Raw genomic sequence first — 21,935 nt, 5'->3', positions numbered from 1 at the left:
TGGGATTTTATTCACAGAACCTGACTGACTGAGGAAGATTTCTGTACTGTGAAAAGTAGAGTTTTGAAAATGGAAGTGGCATTTGGAGATTTTCTTACTTTGTTATGTGCTGAAAGTTAATTCACCAGCATGACACCAATGAAGTGAAGCTACTTTAAGCCCACTGCCATTGAATTCTGGTTAGGTTGTGACAGCTTGACAGAGATAGCAATTGAGAATATTTCTGTAAAGGAGAAAGTACTATGTTATTATGCTGACCTTTGAATCAATATGATTGTGTTTTGATCAAAAAACATTAATAACATTTCCAAGTAATAATTAGTGCTGATTGAGTGTCTTGTCCTACAGTAGTTCTCTCTTAATTGGCTTAGGAAGTTAGTAGATGTAATCATTTTGGTATTCAGCAAAATTTTAAATACTATTTCTCAGAGTATCATTCTGGAAACAAATGTCCAGCATACAGCTAGACAAGTATATAATATGATGGATAGACAGTTGGGTGACAGGTTGCTCTTTAATGGGGTTACATGAAGCTGGCAACCAATCTCTAGTGAGGTTTCCAGGGCTCCATTTGAGGGCCAGTTCTCTTCAGTGTTTTCTTAAATGGTCTGAATGCTGAACTCAAATTGCATACTAATTAAGTTTGCAGATGATACTAAATTAGGTGGAACTGTTGACTCCCTCCAGGGTAGAGAGGTCCAGCAGAGATATCTTAAATTAAGGGCTGGGCAGTCATAAACTGCATGAAGTTTATCAACAGCAAGCGCCACAGAGTCTGCACCTGGGATCAGACATCCCTGCATATAGAGTGAGGGACAAGAGGGTGGAGAGCAACCCTGCAGAAAGGGATCTTTTGTTGACTGCAAGTGGAAGATGAGGGCCAACCATACCAGTGGTGCACCAGGCCCAGCACTGGCAGCAGGTGAGGGGAGGAGTTGTCCTCTCTGCACTGTGCAGCCTCACCTCCAGCACTCAGTGCAGCTGTGGGGTCACAGTATAAGGACATAAAGCTGTTACAGGGCTACAAGGATGGTGAAGGGTCTAGATAACAAGATGGTCAAAGGGTGAGCGGAGTTCCCTGGGTCTGTTCAGCCCAGAGCAGGGCAGGCTGAGGGGTGGTCTCATGGCGGCTGTTGCTCCTCCCAGGGAGCAGAGGGCAGCACTGAGCTCTGCTCTGTGTGACAGTGACCAGACCCGAGGGAACGGCATGGAGCTGTGTCAGGGGAGGGGCAGCTGCGGGTTAGGGACAGGGTCTGCACCAGAGAGGGTGGTGGGCATGGAACAGCATGCACAGGGCAGTGGTCACAGCCCTGAGCTGCTGGAGTTCAAGGACCATTAAGGCAGAGCTCCCTTACATAGGGCTTGTTTTTTGGTGGTCCTGTGTCATTATAGGAATTATATTTGATGATCCTTTGTGAGTCTTTTCCAGCTCCGGATATTCTCTGATTCTGTTATTCATTATCTGTATATTTGATTCCAGATTCCAGATTGTTTAAGGACTGCAGTGGTAGCATACCTAGATAGAGGGAATGCCAGGTGCTTACCAATGGGACATCCAATCTGTAGGGCAGCAGTCACTGTGTGTGACTGTGTAGTTGCTGTGCTTCTTGCAGAAATTAGAGAGAACATTTCAGAAGAAACACGTTGGTTTGCAGCATTAAGCTTCTAATTCCTCCCTTCTGGCTTTCCTTTGTTTAGCTTGATAGTTATGGCCAAGTCTATCTACAAACATATGTAGTATTTCTGATACAGAGTTTTTTCTGTGGATAGTGCAATTTCATGAAATCAAAGTACTCTAATGATTGAATGAAGCTAAATATTATTCACTGTTAGAAGAATTTGTTATTAATCTTAGGCCTGAATTGAAGTATATAGTTATTTGTCCAAAAGAAAGCACTACAGCCACTTTCATATTTAGAGAGGGATACAAGCCCACTGAGTAGAATGGGAATGATAATAACCTCAACTGATTCTGGATCAGAACAGTGGTGCTTTGCTGTCTTTTTCAGCATCATCCTTTCTTGTTTCATAGGGGAAATTAATGCTATCTTCAGTTTTACAGACTAATTGCAGACCAGTTATGTCTGTTAACTGTCTAGCTCAGTATTACTATAGTAATTTGCATTAATAGTGTAATTCCAGTTCTAAAGTGACTGTGTGGGCTGTGTGCTGATTTCTTAAGTAGTTGTCTATGTCTGATAGTACACAGGAATATGGTAGATAACGCCTTTGAATACGCTCTTCTTTTCTGGGTAGCAAGATGTAGCACAAACAGCCTGCTATACCAGTAGCTTCCCTAAATTAACTTGATAAATTTATATTAACTGAATAAATTTATAAATTTATTCAGGAATCTGCTTCAGGCATTCCTGAAAGAATTAGAGGGGCTACATCTGAAGCATTTATGACTACATCTAACCTTTTGTCCCCAGAGGGTTTGATGTGATATGTCATGTATGTGATACAGCTGTATGTGATATGGATTTTGACTTTGTCATTCCAGAGCACGGCAGGATTAAGTGCAGAAGCTTTACTGCACTAATAAAAACAGTACAGTTTATTTTTTCTTGGTAGACTGTTGTTGCTTTGCTGCCCTTCTCACTCGGTTATCAAAGGCATCTTTAAGATACAACTTAATTTGTAGGAAAAATAACTAGCTTTTGTTTTCCTTCATGTATGTTTAACTCTAACTGAAAACATGGGCCATGGACTTCTATAAGCCATTTAGGTTACTAAAAACCTGGTACAAACAAAAGAGACAAAAAAAAACTATTCCCCCTCATTTAGCTATCAGACGTACAGTTAGAAGGGCCATGTCCTGTTTTGGTCAATGACTTGGGAAGATTATCCATTTATGCTTTTGCAGATGAGCTGTCCCAAATGACTGTTGAAAGAACTGTTGTGACCTCTCTCTGTCAATACTAATTAAATAGTAAACAGAATTAATCATATTGAAATACATATTATATTGTCAAAGTGTGTCAATTTCATACATACCAGATAACAAAGAAAGAAGCTTTTCAAACTCTTGATATGTACAAAATTTGTTTCTATGATTTCTCTGAGGGAGTGTTGTGTTTTTATTTGCCTTTCATCCTCCTTCCTAATGGTTGAAGTTGGCACTATGTTTGAGGAGACTGATATTTTTCCTGAAGCCTTTAAAGAGGAGTGTCAGCAGTGCTTTGCTGTCCTTCTTTAAATAAACTCTTCTTGGCATCTGATTAGAGCCAGTAGAAATATGGTATGTTTCTAGGAATGAAAAGATTATACCTACTTTATAAAGAAGCTATCACTTTTTTAGGTCACACATGGCACAAAACCTCTTTTTTTCTTTTTTTCTTTTTTTTCTTCTTCTTTTTTTTTTTTTTTTTTTTTTTTTTCCATTTTATTCTCCCTCACGGCATGTTTCAAATAGTTACTCATCACAAGGTTATAATATGTCTGTGGTTTCTCTGGAGAAAATAATGTTGGGTTGCTATCTTTAACAGCTTGGGGAAAAATTCATTCCTGTGTGACCCTATTCAAAAGAGCAGCTTTTCATCTGAGTTTAAATGTTGCCCCTTTCTGCAGTTTTGCCAGTTCTTTGCTGTAGACATAAAGAGATTAATAAGTGATCCTGGGCGTGCAAAGCAACATTATATCTAGTGTAAGTCTGAAATGCATTTTTCAAAATTTTGTGTCCAAGAAATTAAGTTAGTTGTTTAGAAAGACAGTCTTCCTAGTTGAAGAACACGCAGTTGCAACCACTTACGTTTGTTGCAATTTTTTGGGAGGAACATTTCTGTTGGGATTAGTTATTATTTTAAAAGGGACCCTCCCAATCTTCCGATACTTCTAGAAATACCTTTGAAATTATTGTGTTCTTCGTTATGTATTAGTCAGCAGAGGGCACTCTTTTCCTTTAAAAATAAAAGTATGGCTTAAAAATACTGAGGTGACCTGTTTTTCTTGGCGGTAGTACTTTATAAAAATCAGAAATTATATATGTGAAACTGGAAATTTATACAGTATAATTCTGTAGATTACTTTTAATGTAAATACTTTAAAGTAAAAAAGTGTTACTCTTATGAGTTAAAAGACAAGGATGAAAACTTGTTTTTTTGTGAAAAAAACTAACAAACAAAATGAACCTACTTTTCCCCTAAATATCAGACAGTGAAACTTACACAGGTCTTTCATGTAAGCAATTAAAGGAGATCAATGAATTTCTGTACTGCCTGAAACAAATGACCGTAGTTTCTATTATTTCTTTCACTTCTAACTACCCAAATGCACGAAGCCAAGCAAAGTTTTTATTCTGATCCTTAAGAGTATGCATTATACAAAGTTCATTCCGGCTTTGCACAGGAGTAAAGCTCAAGCAAGAGTTCTGTGCATGCATATACTTTTAAAGTAAGAATTCACATAGATCTGCATTGTTATTTTATTTTTTTATGTGTTTACTCTTGTACTGTGGTGATTGATAGAGGTAGTGAACTATTACAGGGTTATGAAATACAGCCAGATATTTTACTTGAAAGTTGAATGAAAATTTCTGTATGATCAATTTTGTATAACTTATTCTTCCATAGATCCAGCTGCCACACATGGAAAACTGTTGCTGCAGAGAAGTATTATACTTTTTGTTGTATTATTAACCACCACTCTTCAAACACACGTAGTAAGTCCTGAAGACTGCTATCAAGCTCTTGTAGGGAACACATTAGTTTAAAATTACAGTTATTTATCCTGGATCCTTGCAGAGTCATTTTAGAGAGACTGGCAGTTGAATTTACTTACTTATAAACTTTCATGATTTTCTTATCCATTAATTTTTTATTTATTCTTTATCTGTGGGCAAAGTGTATGGGAGATACTTCTCAGGAAAGGCTGTGAGTGAGCAGTTTTAGTTTGTTTATTACCATGTGGTCAACTACTGTTTCCTGATTAATAGCTTGTCAGTTCCATGTTGTTGAACTGTGCATGATGGTGGACAAGAAAACACATCCCTGACTCTGGGATTGGCACTGATCTCTGTTCAGTGTTGTTGAAAGCAATTCTAACCCTGCCCCAGTTTAGTCCAGCTAAACGTAATGGGACATGTTACTTGAGTTTTCTAGCTTCAGTTGTGACTAACTGTCTTCTCCCCTCTGTCACCTTATTTACTCGTGTAAGCTTTATGCAGTAGTTTAACACTTACCTGAAATGTTAGCTGCTCTAACACTAAGAAACAGTCCATTTAGTTACCATTTATCGTGTATATGTATAAACTGGTTTAGCTGGTTCGAGAAACAGTAGCATTTGTGCTTACATACATTTATCATAAATATGTCTGTAGTTAATGTATGATATGAATGCAAAGATCTAAAAAGTATTCCTCAGAAAGAGACTGTCTACATCATGGATTTGGGGTTTTTTTTCTGAAAATGTGACTGCATACTTAGGTGTTTTTGGAAGTAATTTTTGATCATGCTGTCTTTACACAGAGCAGAAAAAAACTGTACCCACACAGGCATTGTCAGTTATAATTATGAGGGTTTTGGTTGCTGGTAACTATGTCCAGGGGGTCTGGATTTAGTTCTTTGTTCAGATAAGCAAGCTCAGAACTCAGATGGCTGCAATTCAGTTTTTTCTAAACTTCAGTAAGAGATTCTTGATTAATATTTTCAATTACTTACTTAGGAAACTTATGTATTTATTTTAATTGGGAGATGCAGGAGATTGTCACTGCGGTAAAGGATAGCACAGTGCTGCCAAGAAGGACTTGGAGGTAGGACATGAGCCAGCATTGTACCCTTGTAGCACAGAGGGCCAGCTGTATCCTGGCATGCATCTGAACAAGCATGGCCAGCAGGTCAAGGTGGTGATCCTGCCCCTCTACTCTGCGTTGGAGAAGCCTTACCTGTAGTACTGCATCCACATGTGGAGTCCTTGGTACAGAAGAGACAAGGACATGCTGGAGCACATCCAGAGGATGACCATACAAATAATGCTAGGGATGGAACACCTCCCCTGGAGGGAAGTTTTCTACTTTTTCTGGAATCATCAGAGCAAAAATGATGGATTTTTAATTGGCATATCAGAAAATGAGTAGTTAACTGTGCCATTTCAGGTCAAATGTGTAAAAATTTCAGCTGGGGTGCTAGATGATTATAAAGTCTAGTTTACAAGTTTTCCTGCTTAGGCAGAGATTCCTGGATTTCTAGAAATTATGTCTGTCATACAGAGTAAGTTAACATTACTGTGCGTTCTAGTATGCTGGCACTACACTGATGATATTTCATGTTGTGTTATGGACTAGAATTCTGCTTGCATGCTAGTCTTCTGCTTATCTGTGGTGAAATGTCACTGTAAATTATTCTCAGTCAGAATGGGTTTCATTTCAGCAATTTGAGATTTCACTTACACTTTGATAGAAGAAAACACCTGTGCTTATTGGTATATTTACTTTGGTTTTATTTGCTAGTCAAAGCTGAACAGTGATAGGCAGGTAACCAGGTGTTTATACATAAAATATGACAGCTGGACAATAAGCGGAAAAATTATTATGCTGTTTTGTTGTCCCATAATGTGATTTGCATTAGTGGAATTAGTCTCTGTGTTCGAGCTTTGGGCTCCTCAGACATTACTTTTACACAGTGCAATGTAATTCTGTAGTTATATCCTCCAATACCTTTCCTTTCCAAAAACAGAGGATATGTACTACCTTACAGGAGAGCATCTCATTTTTCGTAAGAGAAAACAATATAGAGGAAATGACCTTAAGTTGTGCTAAGAGCGATTCAGGCTGGATGTTAGGAAAACTTTTCCAAAAGAGTGGTCAGGCTCTGGAACGGGCTGCCCAGAGTGGTGGTTGAGTCACCGATGTGGGAGGTGTTTGAGAAACATTTAGTGTGGACATGGTTTAGTGGGAAATACTGTTGATAAGGGGATAGTCAGACTGGATGATCTTGGAGGTATTTTTCAACCTTGGTGATTCCATGATTCTGCATATTAAATTTTCTAACTCATCTGAATTTCTGTTAGTAATTCACACAGGATAAACTAGTTACCAGGTTGTGACATAACATTTTACTCTCCAGCATAATGGCATTAGAATAATAAATAAGAAATGGTTTTGTTGCTTATAAAACCTTTTGCTTATAGAAAATGCATCAGAAGTTTTAAGAGATACTAGTAGGATAACTGTGGCAAAGTGTTATTTGTCAAGACTCAGGAGGAAATGGAGACCTGCTATTCCAACTGGACTGCCACAAGTCCATGAGGCCACATGAGATCCATTCAAGAGTGCTGAGGAAAGGAACTGGTGGAGGTGATAGCTGAGCTGCTTTCCATCATCTACCGATGTTCCTGGTTGACTGCTGAGATCTTAAAAGAATGGAGGCTTGGCAAAGTGACTTCCATCTACAAGAAGGGTTGTAAGGAGGATCCAGGGAATGACAGGCCTATTAGCCTGACATTAGTACCAGGAAAGGTTATGTAACAGATCATCTTGATTGAGATCACGCTGCACGTGTGGGGCAGCTGGGAGATCAGGCCTAGCCAGAGTGGGTTCATGAAGGGCAGGTCCTGCTTGACCAACCTTGATCTCCTTCTATGATCTAATGACCCACCCGGTGGATGAGGGAAAGGCTGTTGATGTAGTCTACCCAGGCTTCAGCAAAGCCTTTGATACTGTCTCACTGTATTTTCCTGCATAAGCTGGCAGCCTCTGACTTGAGCAGGTACACTGTTGGCTGGGTAAGGATCTGGCTGGAGGGTCAGGCCCAGAGAGTGGTGGTGAGTGGAGTTAAATATAGCTGGTGACCAGCCACAAGTGGTGTTCCCCACAAATCGGTATTGGGGCCTGTCCTCTTTGATTGATCTTTATCGATGACCTGGACAAGGGCTTTGAGCGCACCCTCAATAAGTTTGCAGATGACACCACGCTGGGAGGAAGAGTCCATCTGCATAGGGGTAGGAAGACTCTACAGAGAGATCTGGACAGGCTGGGTTGCTGGGCTGAAGCCAATGGGATGAGGTTGAACAAGACCAAGCTGAGTCCTGCATTTTGGCCACAACAACCCCTGGAGACACTACAGGCTTGGGGCAGAGTGCCTGGAGGACTGCATAGAGGAAGTGGGCTTGGGGGTATTGGTCAATGCACAGCTCAGCATGAGCCATCAGTGTGCCCAAGTGGCCAAAAAAGCCAGTGGCATCCTGGCTTGGATCAGAAATAGTGTTACCAGCAGGAACAGAGAAGTGATTGTCCCTCAGTGCTGGTGAGGCCACACCTTGAGTACTGTGTTCAGTTTCGGGCTTCTCACTGCAAGAAAGAGATCGAGGCTCTGGAGTTTGTCCAGATAAGGTCAACAAAGCTGCGAAGTATGTCTTTTAAAATATTAGTTTCCAAAGGGCTTACTATTGTATATGTAGAAATTGTGATACAATTCTAGATAAAATCTTCCTCGGATTTTCTGGTTGGAATCCTGTAGTAGTGGCATAATGTTTGTCTTCCATCTCTGATGTAGCTTCTAATGTAAACAAAAAAAGCAAGAAAAATCAGAGCTCTGATTGCAGTGTACAAATAAAGTTCTGATTTATTGCACTTCTTCTTAAGGCCTCTCTAACCATAGTAAAAACAAATAAATAAGCCTCATATGCATACGGATGACTTTCTTTCATTACTGCAGTGCTTTGATATTTAAATTTATTACAGCTAGAGTTTAATGATGCATTTTGAATTAGTTTATTTTGCAACATAAGTCATAGGATATTTTGTTTGAATTCTGCTTTACTGTAGTGCCCATGAGTCAGGATACATTATCTCAATCTTTTTACAGAAAAGAACCAGTAACAAATCCAAACTGGATTTTTCAGATTATGCTTAGTGTCTGGGGAATTATTTTTCAGTAAGCTAATACTATTTTTAATTTTCTAAGATCAGAATGTGAAACATGAAAAAATTCTTACTTAGGCATTTTTATACCCTATTAACATTCTTTAGTAATCGAAGGATGTTTAAGGTTGTACTGAGCCTTTTAGGGCCTTTCATAGCACACTGTATTAATTTCTATACAGTTCTTTAGTTTAGCACATCATGAAACCTCTTCCCTGTTTAGCCTACTTCTGTGCTCTGGAGTTGCTTAAAGGAAGCAGTGTTCTCTTTACAGTCCACTTCCCGATTATTTTTGTTAATACTATGTAAGTATGCTTTCCTACCTAGGAATCTGACTGATAACCATTCCCATTTTCTGTCATGGTAAGGAACATATCCCACTCCTGTACAGTTTTCAAGGGAGTGAAATAACATAGTGCTATTACTCTTAGTGAATGTTATACTTGCTTGAAATATCTGAAAGTTTACAGGAAAATCTTCAGAGCAGCATGCTTTGCTATACGATCCTGTAAGGGAAGAGGGGGTATTTGTATGAGCCACACTTATAGATGACAAGTCATCAGGTTCATGAGTCATAACTCATGACTTCTGTTAAACTGATATAAGTACTCATTTCTGTTTTTAAACTGGATTATCAGTAGCTGTTTTGTTCAACAAACACATGATTGTGGTGGTAGCTTTGTAACAACTTTGATTGAGCTCTTGATCTTCTTGGATCTGGTCACATGCCATTAATTACCCAATCAGTGTAAACTTTAGCATCCAAACCTAACATCTCTGTGTTTTATCCATTAATTACTGACGGCCAAACATTTAAAATGGCAGACTCTGATGGATTTATGAAATTGTTCTACAAAACAGAAAACATATGCTAAGATTTCTTTCCCATGGAGATAATCCTTTAAATGAACATCTTGATATCAACTAGTCTGCAGAGACTATTAATATAAAACAATATTGACTACTGTATCTCAAGTATACTGCTTTCTCTTGCAGACTTAAGATCCCAGAGGAATTTCTTTCGAACTAGAATGCATTTCTGCCTGTCCTCTGTTATTTAAATCACTCATAGGTTGGAGTGCTACTTTGAAAAAATTGATGGCATTTTATCAAAAGGAAAATAAAGAACTGAGCCTTTTTCCAAGCTTACTGAAACCCTAGTTGCAGTCATTCTTGTAAAGTTCCAAATGGCCATTCTACATTCAGAGAGAGCACCAGAACATATCAATTGGGTGGCCCAATTAGTCCCTAGGAAGCATCACAGCCCTCACAGACAAACAAAATGTAATGTTATTCAGGATCACAGTTAGTTTTAACTCTGTCAGTAATTTTCTGAGAGGACTGATGATGAAGAAGAAAAGAACTATTTTTATACGTTTCCTGGCTTTGGAATCTGATGATACTCCAGAAAATTTTCTGTTTTCTTCTTCACTGATCATTTATTAAATACTTGTAGAAATCAATGAAGAAACATTTAAATCTAGGTAAAATGTAATTCATTAAAAACAACTGAATGAGTGTAAGATCTGTGGCAAATGATATGGAAATTGCTACAAATACTCTCATAGTTGAAAGCCACATGTCAGTAGTGTATTAGAAAAGTAGATGTACCATCTACATTTTGCATGTAGAACATTACAATTGAACTTGTAATTATAAGTTAATTCCCAATTTTAATTTGATGATACTTCAGAACTTCAGAATCCTTCAGTTTTGTCTGGAGTGAGTTTATTTGTTTTGATCATTTTGTTAATGATTTGATAATTATTACTGATGTCCCAAAAGAGAGAAATCTTTGAAGATGAATTTTCTAAATAGAAACAGATTGACTTCCCTCCACTCTCAAAAGAAATTTTGGGGTATAGCGAAAATTAGAGGTAACTATATAAAGTTTATACTTGCAGGAACTGGATAAGGATGATCATGGAGTCATAGAATCTCCAAGGTTGGAAAATACTTACAAGGTCATCCAGTCTGACCATCCACCTATCACCAAAATTTCCCCTGTGTTCCTCAGTACAACACCTAAATGTGCCTTGAACATCTTCGGGGTCAATGACTCTATCACCTCCCTGGGAAGCCTGTTCCAATTCCCTCTGCAGTTTTGGAGAAGTTTTTCTTAATGTCCAACCTGCCTCTCCCCTAGTCTGATTTTTAGGTGGTGCTATGTGGGGCCAAGAGCTGGACTCAGTGATCCCTATGAGTCTCTTTCAACTGAGGATACTCTGTGATTCTACTTTTTTAAAAGAAATAGCACTGTTATGGAGAGCTGTACAGTAGTGGAGTACAAGCTCTCATTAGTCTATTCAAGCCAACCAAAAGGAAGCAGAAGCACTACTATTGGGGAAGTATTTATCATCTTGAAAAGCTAAATTAACAAAGCAGAGGAAGTGTGGAATAGATGAATGGACAGTGCAGTGGGTTGAGAATTGGCTAACTGGCAGAGCTCAGAGGGTTGTGATTGGCGGTGCAGAGCCCAGTTGGAGGCCTGTACTTAACAGTGTTCCTCAGAAAGGTCCAGTCCAGTTCAACATCTTCATCAGTGTCCATGATGAGGGGACAGGGTCCACACTCAGCAAGTTTGCTGATACAAAGCTGGGAGGAATGGCTGATGTGACAGAAGGCTGTGCTGCCATTCAGCGAGACCTGGACAGGCTGCAGAGCTGGGCAGAGAGGAACCAGATGAGATTTAACAAGAGCGTGTGTAGAGTCTTGCACCTATAACCACATGCACCGGTCCAGGTTGGGGATGACCTGGAGAAGAGCTTTGAGGAGAGGGGCCTGGGTGTCCTGGTAATGGTAGGTTGGCCATGAGCCAGCAGTGTGCCCTGGTGGCCATGAAGGTCAGTGGCACCCTGGGGGCATTAAAAAGAGCATGGCCAGCAGGTCAATAGAGGTGATCCTCCACCACCTCTTCTCTGCCCTGATGAGACCTCACCTGGAGTAGTGTGTCCAGTTCTAGGCTCCCCAATACAAAAAAGACTGGGATCTCCTTCAAAGACTCCAGCGGAGGACTACAAAGATTATAAAGAATGTGGAACACCTCCTTAAGAGGAAAGGCTGAGAGACCTGGGTCTGTTTAGACTTGAGAAAAGAAGACTCAAGAGGGGTTCTTTTCCATGTCTATAAATATCTAAGGAGCGGGAGGTAAAGTTACAAGGCTGCACTATTCTCTGCAGTGTGTGGTGATAGGATGAGGGGAAATGGCCACAAACTGACCCATAGGAAGTTCTGCACAAATGTGCATGGGAACTTCTTCGCAGTTCAGGTGACAGAGCAGTGGCACATCTGCACAGAGAGGTGGTGGAGTCTCCTTCTCTGGAGATGTTCAAGACCCGCCTGGACGCCTACCTGTGCAATCTGGGCTAGGGAGCTGCTTTGGCAGGGGTGCTGGACTAGATGAGCTCTAGAGGTCCTTTCCAACCCCTACAATTCTGTGATTAATTACTGGCATATAGCATAGTTTATTTCATAAGATTTAACTGTGGTCCAGAGTTGTATTAGTTGAATGGTAGAATGCACAGAACCAATAATTAAGGAATGCAGTGTCTTGGACTACTGCAGTAGTAAGCCCAAGTAGATAAATGACTAAAGTAATGATGATTTTCTCTTGCACTGGTGTTGGGTACTTGAGCACCTTTAAGAAAAAAAATCTGTTACAAGAAATTTCCAGTGAAAGCTAAAGATCAGTAACTGAATACTGAGTCAGTATTTCATCTCTGTTAGCATTTTGATAGCACTTGGCTATAATTTCAAAGCTCAAGCATATAAAAAAAGAATCAATATAAGAATATGGTGTTCTATCAGTCTGTCAGTCAGTGAGCAAATATTTGGGGCATTGTTCTTTTGGAAGCATACAAAGGCCAAAGGGTGCAGAATATGTAACTGGGCTTGATAAGATACAAGAAATTTATAAATCCCGGTGCACAAAAACATTGTTCTGTGCTAGTAGAATACCATTTCCTGTTATTTGCTCTGAGAAAGTAGAGATGCTCCACAATTTGTCCTGTTTGAGAATGTGAGGGTATGATACAGAAGAAAATACTTTTTGTTAGATCTTTTGAGATTGGCTTATCTTAAAAAAGAAGTTTGCCGTAAGACATACTTTTTCCACAGTGAACTGGAGGGTTTTTACTTCCTTCTGAATAAGTAATAGTTCTATGTATTGGGTTTAATTAGTAATCAGAAGCATCATTCTCCTGAACTGTTTAGAGTGGGAGTTGTAGGTTAACATTTTATCCTCTACATAAACAGAGGGTAAATTTATTTATTTCAACTAAATAGAATGATCCTTACAGTATACCCTCACTTATATTATAATGGAAATAATTTTGCATCCTTCAGATTATTTGATTAAGCTTTTGTCTCAGTGTTTGTATGTGTTTTTATGTATATGTCCCTTTATATACTTATGAATATGTGCAAGTATGGAATTGTGTGCATAAATCTTCCTGCACAACTTAGAAATCTTTCTGCTTTGTCTCCATATCGCTTAAATAAATTTTAACAGTATTTAGGATTGTGGTGTTTTTATCAGAGGCTATTTCCTACTGGCAAAGCCCAGTTTTAGAGGATACTTTTTCTTCTTAAAAAAGAAACTCTGTATTATAGTGTGATCATAGTTTGCTTTACTTAATAGTAAGTTTTGTTATGCATGTGGTAACATGAAGAACATTTTACACTGAATTTCCATGAAAGACGAATTCCTTCCCTCCTCTTTGATCTCTAGGGCTGTTTCAGAGTCTGAATCAGTCAAGCTGGCTAACAGATTATTATTTAAAAAGCAGGTATTTTATATGCCCTGAAAAATCAACATTGAAAAATTCCTTTAGAATTTGCTTAATTTAGTAAAATTTTTGTTTCAAACACTTCTTACATTCTAAGTAATAATACTTCGGAGTAAACATACTCCGAAATAAAGGCCCACATTTGTTAATTCATCTTCTGTCATAATGCTCTACCTACTGCTCTTTGTCTTGGTTCAAATGTACTTTATCATTACTCATGTATTATTTACTCAATACTCTTATTTATAGTCCTTCCTGCACCATAACTATTCACATGAATACAGATTTTGGTAAAATATTCCTTGTTAAATATTTTGCATTTTCACCCCCTTTTTTTTTTTTTTTTTCTATTTGTGTTATCCAATCATCTTATATTGAGCTGCTAATGAGTTGTTCAACTAGTAGAGGAGTGGCAGGTACTCTTTTTGACAGAGTCTGGTAACATAAAAAGTACAAAATGTGCTGATGTGTGTTGAGATCTATGAACTTTCCAAATAAAAAATAATAATAATAAGGGTTCCTGTGTTCTTTCTTTATAGAACTGCTTACACTGGTAGTCCCCTTTCCCCGTCTTCACAACCTTCCTGATAGTACTTGATTTTCCAGCTTCTGTATGCATATTGGTGAGATGGCCATTCTGAAAATTATTCCTGTTAATCATGTTTGATATATATGAGCTATCTGCAAACGTGGAAAATGATCTGAATTTCATTACTTTGTTTCAATTAGGCTCATGCACAGTTAGTGCGGGAAGTCGACGTGGAGAAGGTGTCAACTTTTGAGAACCCGTATGTAGATGCAATAAGAAGCCTATGGAATGACCCTGGAATTCAGGAATGTTATGACAGACGACGGGAATATCAGCTATCAGATTCAACTAAATAGTAAGTACACAGTGGCAACAAACAACTATATCTCACTTTGTTTCTTGCAAAGTTGTTTTCACTTTTTAGCTTTTTAAACTTTGTATATATTTACACGCCTATGCAGCACAGAAGTAGACTTGCCAAATGTAATTTAAAAGCTGCTTCTAAGTTGCGGATTGCTTCTAGTATATTAGTAAATGTGTATGTGTTTCCCAGAATGAAATTAAGGTACCATTCAAAATCTAAAGTAAAATTCTAAGTGATAGATTCAAAGTAGAAAGCCCTTGTTTTCCTGAGTTCCTCTGACATATGTTCAAAAATGCAAGCTGGGCAAGAGTAATTTCACGTACTTTAATGCAGGAACTGCAGTCAATTTTCATAGGATTCATAAAAAAAGAGTCTTTTAGGATTTCTCTCTTCTTAGATTTTCACTTTTCCTCTCTCAGGCTGCTTTTACAATCCTGGTAGTGAGACAAGTAGTATGGAGCAAGTGATCTTCTGTTTTATTGAGCAGCCTTTCTTTTGTGGAACCAAGGCCAAACTGTAGAAGACCATATCTGTCAGAAAGGCAATCATTAATGAAGAAGTACTGAAATTTTAAACCACAGAAAAAAAAAGTAGAGTAAGAACATTTTAATATCTACGTGTTGTATATCAACAGCAATACAGTAGCCTGTGTGACAAGAATTGGTATCAAATGTTAAACTCTTGTTTTGGGGGTACAAGTGGATCTTCTGAGTATCATTAAAATGAATGAGGAGTAATTAATTAAGCATTATTGCTTAATTAAAGAATAAATTATTAAGCACTATGGCAGCAAATTAGTAGTAGCAGTGATTTGCCAAAAGTGAACATACCAATCAATGGGTTAATTTTAGAGCTCAACAGATACAGCAGTATATTGAGAGGGTTTGCAAATTTGCTGGTTTTAACTATAATATAGTTCATACAACAGAGTCCAGCAAAATCCATTTCTGAAGAAGTAGTGAAACATTAGAATTATGAATCATTATATGTTACTTTTTATAAGATCCTCTAATTTACTTATGCTTGCAAGTAGAATTTCTTTAAATCGTGAATCAGCAATAGAATACCCAAATAGATTCTGCTAACCTTAAGTCTGTGTATCACAATGAAGCTGAAAAAGATGCTTAAAATTTACAGTTGGGGTTCACAAGGCAGTAAGACAGAAGTAAGCACCCAATGCTCACTGACTTGGCAAGACAGTACTTTCTTCTGATATGTTTAAAGGAGAAGCAGTGATTTATTGTCCTCTTGTATATGATCTAAGCATATGTATTGTTGTGTCACGTGTTATTCATTCATCTCTCATATTATTCTCTCCTCACAATTTTTTTATTTTTGCAATAATTGTATTTGCAATCTGTTCTCTATACTGTTTTTTTTCCCCCACTTTTTATGTATTTTCTCTCTCAATCTCTTCCTCTACATTTTTTTCTTCTGTTAGTGTTCCAGAGTAATGATTCTGGTTCTAACATAGCTCGTATTTTTCTGAACTTTTCTGTTATCATTTGACTTGTTTTGTCATTTTCATTGGTTTTATAACCCATTGCTAGTACCATGGAAGAATTCATCATGTGCATTTACCAGAACAGAGAAGGATAAAGACTAAGAGAAAGTTTTCTGAGCCTTTGGAGTTGAATTGAAACTCTTGGTAGCTCAGTAAATATATTCTGGGTTGTTTGGGTTGTTTTTTTTACCATCGAATATTCTAAAAGTTGGATTTTTCTGTTGTTTTTAAAGTAATTTCTAGACTTACATGTGGTAAATTCAAGAGTGCATCAGATAAATAGAGTATTAACTTCTGGTATACGTTACTTCGTGACTTAACTCACTTAGTTACCACTAAACCACTTCCCCTTATGGCTTCAGAGATAGTGTTCACAGTATGTTAACCAACACCACAGTGAAGATAGCCTTGACAATAGTTGTGTGAGCTGAGATCTTTCTTTATGTGTTGTGTTGGGTGACAGTATCTCAACCAAGGTTAAGGAAGCAGGCTTTAATAGTTTACTATATGAGGATATCAGAGAATAACTGCTCAGCAACTCTTCCCTAGCAGTGTTTTATTTTTCAGATAAATAATTTCCCTTCCCCCAAATTCCTCAGTGTGTTATATATGCCGCTATTCAATAACACCATTAGGTCATCTGTGCCAGTAAGTGTCTAATGCTCTGCTTGTTTATTCACACATGTTGAGAATCCTTGAAGTTTTTATTTCTGGATTTGCTATCACCTTGAGCAACATAGTTTTATTTTCCTTTCTTTTTTATTGTGTAATGATATAACTGTGAGTATACCTGTGGTCATGTGATTTGAGTCTGTTGAAAAGCATAACTCTGAGAACATCTTCAGAATCATAGTTCCTTGGTCACTTGTGGTTTTGGTTTTTATGTCACAGTATTCCTTCAGAGTTCGATAGGTGTTGTAACTTCAGCTGAAAAATTAATTCCTTCATATTTGTCTATTAAAAAGTTTTGCTTCCATGTTACACTTTCCAAGTAGGTGCATTTCAGTGGAATTACTGTGTGCTAAAAGGAATGTACTTTGGAACCCATAAAGGGAAAGGTTAGAATAGGAAACAGTTTACTGTTTTCTAGTACTGCCTCTAGTGATCAGGACATTCATTCTTTCATAAAGCTGTAGGGAATTCATAGGGCATCAGAAGCCTGTGGGAATCTTAAAAAGGATCTGTTACATTGCTAGTGGGAGGTGTCCCTGCCAACGGCAGGAGGTTCGAACTGGACAATATTTAAAGTCCATTTCAGCCCAAACCCAACCCATTTCATGTTTCTACAATTTGTGCTTTTAATATCTAGATAGTTTTTAACCACTCTTCTATTAAGAAAAAAATTTAGAAGCATTTTTTATTTGCTCTTCTTTGCTAAAGTTGTGTTTTGCCATGCATAAATTTGAAACTGAGGAAGACATACAGGATTTGAATGGGTTAATGGTAAAAAGAACATACTTCAGATTCTTCCACCTCCCAACTTACTTCAAAAATATTACCTTTACTGTATTTACTTCAGCTTAAGATTAGGTAGTTCTAGAAACTGCTAAAGGCACCTTAATCTCACCAGTGGTATAGATGCTCCAAACTGCAAACCACTACAGAAATTCTGAAAGTGAATTTCTGTTTTACATTTAGTTCTGTTTGCAGCTTCTGTTAGTATGCTGAAAAGTACTTCAGTTTACACTGCGCTATGTTACCAAAGAGGATGATTGTCTTTTAGTTGTTCTGGCAACTCCATGGAGCGGGAGAATCCCACTGTGACAACTTCAGGAGTAGCTATCGTAAAACATTAGAGCAACGTCCCCTATTTTATTATGTTGGCCTACAACATCTGAGATAGATATTGGTGGAATGGCAGTAGAGATGGAACCCTCCCACCAATACTCCATTACATTTTGCTGCTGTGTGACAGAGGGCAGCAGAGAGGCAGTCTGACAGAACGGTGTCTGATGTGGAGGTGTGTATGAAGCAAAGGTGTGTCATTGAATTCTTCAGTGCCGAAAAAATTGCCTGACATTCTTCTACATTTGCTGAACATTTATGGGGACCAAACAGTGAATGTGAGCACAGTGAGGCAGTGGATGATGTGTTTCAGCAGTGGTGACAGCAACAGCCACTGTGCAGATTGTTACAAGCATGGCATGCAAGCTCATGGCCATTGCTGCTGAACATGTGTAGCTAATGGTTGTGTGTTTGCTCAAAATTAGTGTTTTGTAGCTGAAACATTGCTTTATCGAATAGTATTATTGTGCTCTTCGTATCTATTGTGGTTTCCATATTAATAAATAGAATGCGTTACTTTTGAAAGCACCTACATACATGAGTGGAGTTGAGAGACAAGAAATTTTTATGGATTTATAAAAAGGCATAAAAAAAGCCTTTTCTTCTTAGAGTTTGTTTCCAACATATGATCAAAATCAGTCCTAGTTTGTGGCCAGTCCAGTGTGTTGCAAAAATTAAAAAACAACAAGAAAGGAAACAACTGAATTAAAATGTCAACAAAAAAGAAAGGTACCGAACCCCAGCAGCAGTATGAGTTACCTCATCCTTTCTCAGAACAGCCAAAGAACAGAAGTGTAGCAAGTCTAATTTAATAGTTTGCCTTAGTCTTAAGCTTTAGTTGGTGTTTTAGTTTGAATTGAACTATCAGTGACATGTGTATGATGGCGATCATTTTGAAGAGTGCCATATGTATGAACTGTCTTAACCTAGCAGAAAAAAAAAATTGTATTAAAGCCAAGAGCTTTAGGGTTTAAAAACTGTAAACATTTACAGTTAATTGTCATACCTGGAAAAAGTCAGTCACATGACATATATCTTGCTTACTGAAACTGTAATGTTTGCATATGAAGTCTTCTTGATAAGCCTTGCCATTATAGCTGCAGTTATACTGAAATCTCCAAACATAATTTCTGTAAAGCAACTTTCATTTTGTTTGTTCCATGGGTTTGTCCCTTTCCTCTTGAGCAGTACTCTGATTTTCTCATACAGATCAAGGAAAAAGTCTCTTTGTTTGCTGACTGGGTTATAACAAGCCATCTTTACTAGCTGAAGATTAACCCTTTTACCACTGTTAATAGTTAGTTTTATCTCAACATGTTTGGCTTGCTTTAGAGATTTTTTTTTTGAAGGTTGCTTCTAGTCACATCCCTTCTCAGCACTGTGTTCCAGAAGTGGTGCGTTCTCCAGGAATTTCTTCTGTGTTCATTTAGATCTTGCAGACAAATTCCTTCTAAGCAGAGTACTTATTAGTGTACTAATGAGCATCTTGGTCCCCATTTGTCACACGGCAACAAAGTTTTTCCTTTTGATTTTAACAAGAGTTATTGGGCAGTACTGAAGAGAGCAATCTTACGTTTAGACTTGCAAATAACAGTAACTTATAGATAGAGGAAGGCTGTAGCTCTTCCTGCCTTTGTCTCCTAGTCCCTTAATGCATTCCCTTGATTAATTAGGCTATGCATTAAATTTAATTTAGAAATTAAAAAATTCATCTTACGGATTTATTCTTGAGAAGATGCTTTACTATCACATTGTACTTGTAACAAAATCTCAGGCTGGGGAATGCCTGGAGGAAGGTGCTTGTTTGAAGTGTTTGCCCTGTGTGTCTTCATGTTGAAGATGTTTCAGGACTTCATTCATTGAAAATAAGTATGTTTTTAATAGTTTTCATTATCTAGCTGATGCAGCTCTCCAGAGTGGAGGATGTTGAACTCGATTATGGTGAAAGGGACCTGTATTTAACTTCTTAGATAAGGTTATTGGTTAAAACTTCTCTGGTGTTTGTTATAAAGTTAGAAGTCACGCTTCTTTCCCATTTTCTGTATGAGAAGGGCTTGTAGTAAATACAGAGCCAGTCAGTCTATATCTGTTATCCCATTCTTTTTGTTTACTTTGTACTATGTATGTTTGAAACACTTTCAGGTCTTATCATTAGCGCCTTCATGGCTTGGCTTTCTTGAAAGCTGACTGTGGATTTGGACCTTGTCATAAGTAGTGTAAAGTGCATTAAAAATAATTACTTCTCTCTCAGTGCTGACTAGGAAACAAAAGACTTCCTTGTTTCAGGCCAGCTTGCAGATAACCAGTGTGCTACAGGGCTTAGAGAGTTATTCTTGACGTCAGGAGAGAGCTTCTGTCAGCTGCTCATTACACACAGATTACCTCGGTAATGCACCTTGTGCCTGTTGCTATAGCAACTTCCTGGAAAATTACCTCAGCAGACACTAAAATTCATTTTTATAAAACCAATTACAAGTATAATTAACTTTAAAAACTGGGTCTTCGCTATAAATGTAGTCAGACCTATGTGATTTGGCATCTTTTATTTTTAAAGTAATTTTATGCAGGTTTTGTTTGTTTGATTGTTTTTTTTTCAGTAATGCTTGCCAGAATGAGGTGCTGTTGTGGTGAGGGGCCCTGTAACTACAAAATATCAAAGTAAAAATGTTCCTTAGCAGGTGACAAAAATCCATTTAGATTGCCATATAGTTCAGACTTTTGTGCAGTTGCTGCTGACCACAGAAGTGAGTTCTCACTTCATAACACCAGTTTCTTGCTTTTGGAGTAGGTCACAAGGCATTTGTCCAGATATTTCCAATATCCATCTCATCATCTGTGTTTTAAAGTTTGAATTTAATAAACTAAGGAAACACCTCCCTTTGTCAAAGGTTGGCTACCCTTTTTTGGTGAAAATTCTTATTTGTGGCCTTTTCACGATGAAAGAATGCTTGTGCATTAATTTCTCGAATATGCTGAAGAGTCACTTGTATTAGAAAGGCTGATCACAGTGTTTGTGTATACATGCATGCAGTAAAACTTACAAGGGCTATTTAAAAATTACTTCTTACAGTTTTCTAAAATACGCTGTGCACTCTATATCTAGATATATATTTTTTTTTCGATAAGTGCACAGAATTTGCTTGTGTGTGAGTGTCATTAGTTTGCTTAGGACATTAGGTAAGCACTTCAAAGCCACACTGAGTCAGGCTTGTAATAAACAGATGTGGAAAAAATAGAATAAAATCCTTATTCTTCTTCATTCATCACCTATCTGAATTCAGACCCTCTTAAGATATTTCTCATAACTGTAACTTGTTCTGTCTTGATTGTAGATAAGCTACTGGAGGAAGTAACTCCACCCTGGCTTCCTGCTGGAGGTTATGGACTTCCCGCATCTCTGTAAAATAAGCTTGCTTAATTTGTACAGTTTTAATAGCATTTCTTCATTGTTCAAATAATTTCAAGATAAATGTATTACAAAGATATTTTACAAGTGAAAAATCAGTGGCTTCAGTAGAAAGGTGCAGCTAGAGTGGACCTTGAACCTGCACAGCTATAGATAGAATAGAATTGGCATTCACTGATATGTTTTCATGTTCTTATTTAAAATTGCTGCTTGATATTTTCTGTAATTGTTTAATAAGCTTAGGATGCTTAAAGTGTAGGTCATGCCATTCCCATTTAATCAAAGAATTTCTTTAAACCATAGCTTTAAACTTCCACCCCTTTTGGTATGAACAAGACTCAAGAACATAGGTCTTTATTGCAGCAATTAAACCGTATTAAAGTTAGTAATTGCAGTGATTAATTTTCAGTTTTACAGGAATAGCTGTTCCCACTGTTGATATAATGACATTGAAAACTCTTTTAAAAAGTAATAATGGTATTTCAGGATTTTTTGTTCGTTTTTATTGCTGTTGTGTTGGGGTTTTTTGTTTTGTTTGTTTTGGTACGGACTTACATACCTGTATTTCATCTCAGCATTTTGAAACAGTGAAATCAATCCAGCAAGTAAGTTACTAAGAAAAATCAAACCATCACTCCACCTCTTGTAGTGAAATGTAAATGTCTGTCCTTGTGCTTGGAAAAGAGAAGATGCCTTGTTTTTA

General features: G+C 37.6%; 1 protein-coding gene across 2 annotated transcripts in view; it reads left to right on the top strand.

Moving 5' to 3' along the window:
- The window catches only part of LOC136054394 (guanine nucleotide-binding protein G(q) subunit alpha), a 112,383-nt gene that overhangs the window by 72,800 nt on the left and 17,648 nt on the right, over positions 1 to 21,935 (top strand). For both annotated transcript variants that reach the window (XM_065745662.1, XM_065745663.1), the window contains one exon: positions 14,374 to 14,528. In XM_065745662.1, coding sequence (XP_065601734.1) covers positions 14,374 to 14,528 — 155 coding nt within the window. The remainder of the gene's footprint in view (positions 1 to 14,373; positions 14,529 to 21,935) is intronic.

The sequence above is a fragment of the Cyrtonyx montezumae genome, unplaced genomic scaffold (assembly GCF_038088225.1).
Source record: "Cyrtonyx montezumae isolate F1298 unplaced genomic scaffold, pur_monq_1.0 scaffold_36, whole genome shotgun sequence".
Lineage (NCBI taxonomy): Eukaryota > Metazoa > Chordata > Aves > Galliformes > Odontophoridae > Cyrtonyx > Cyrtonyx montezumae.
The sequence above is the reverse complement of the archived record's forward strand: the minus strand, read 5'-3'. Positions and strand labels throughout refer to the sequence as shown.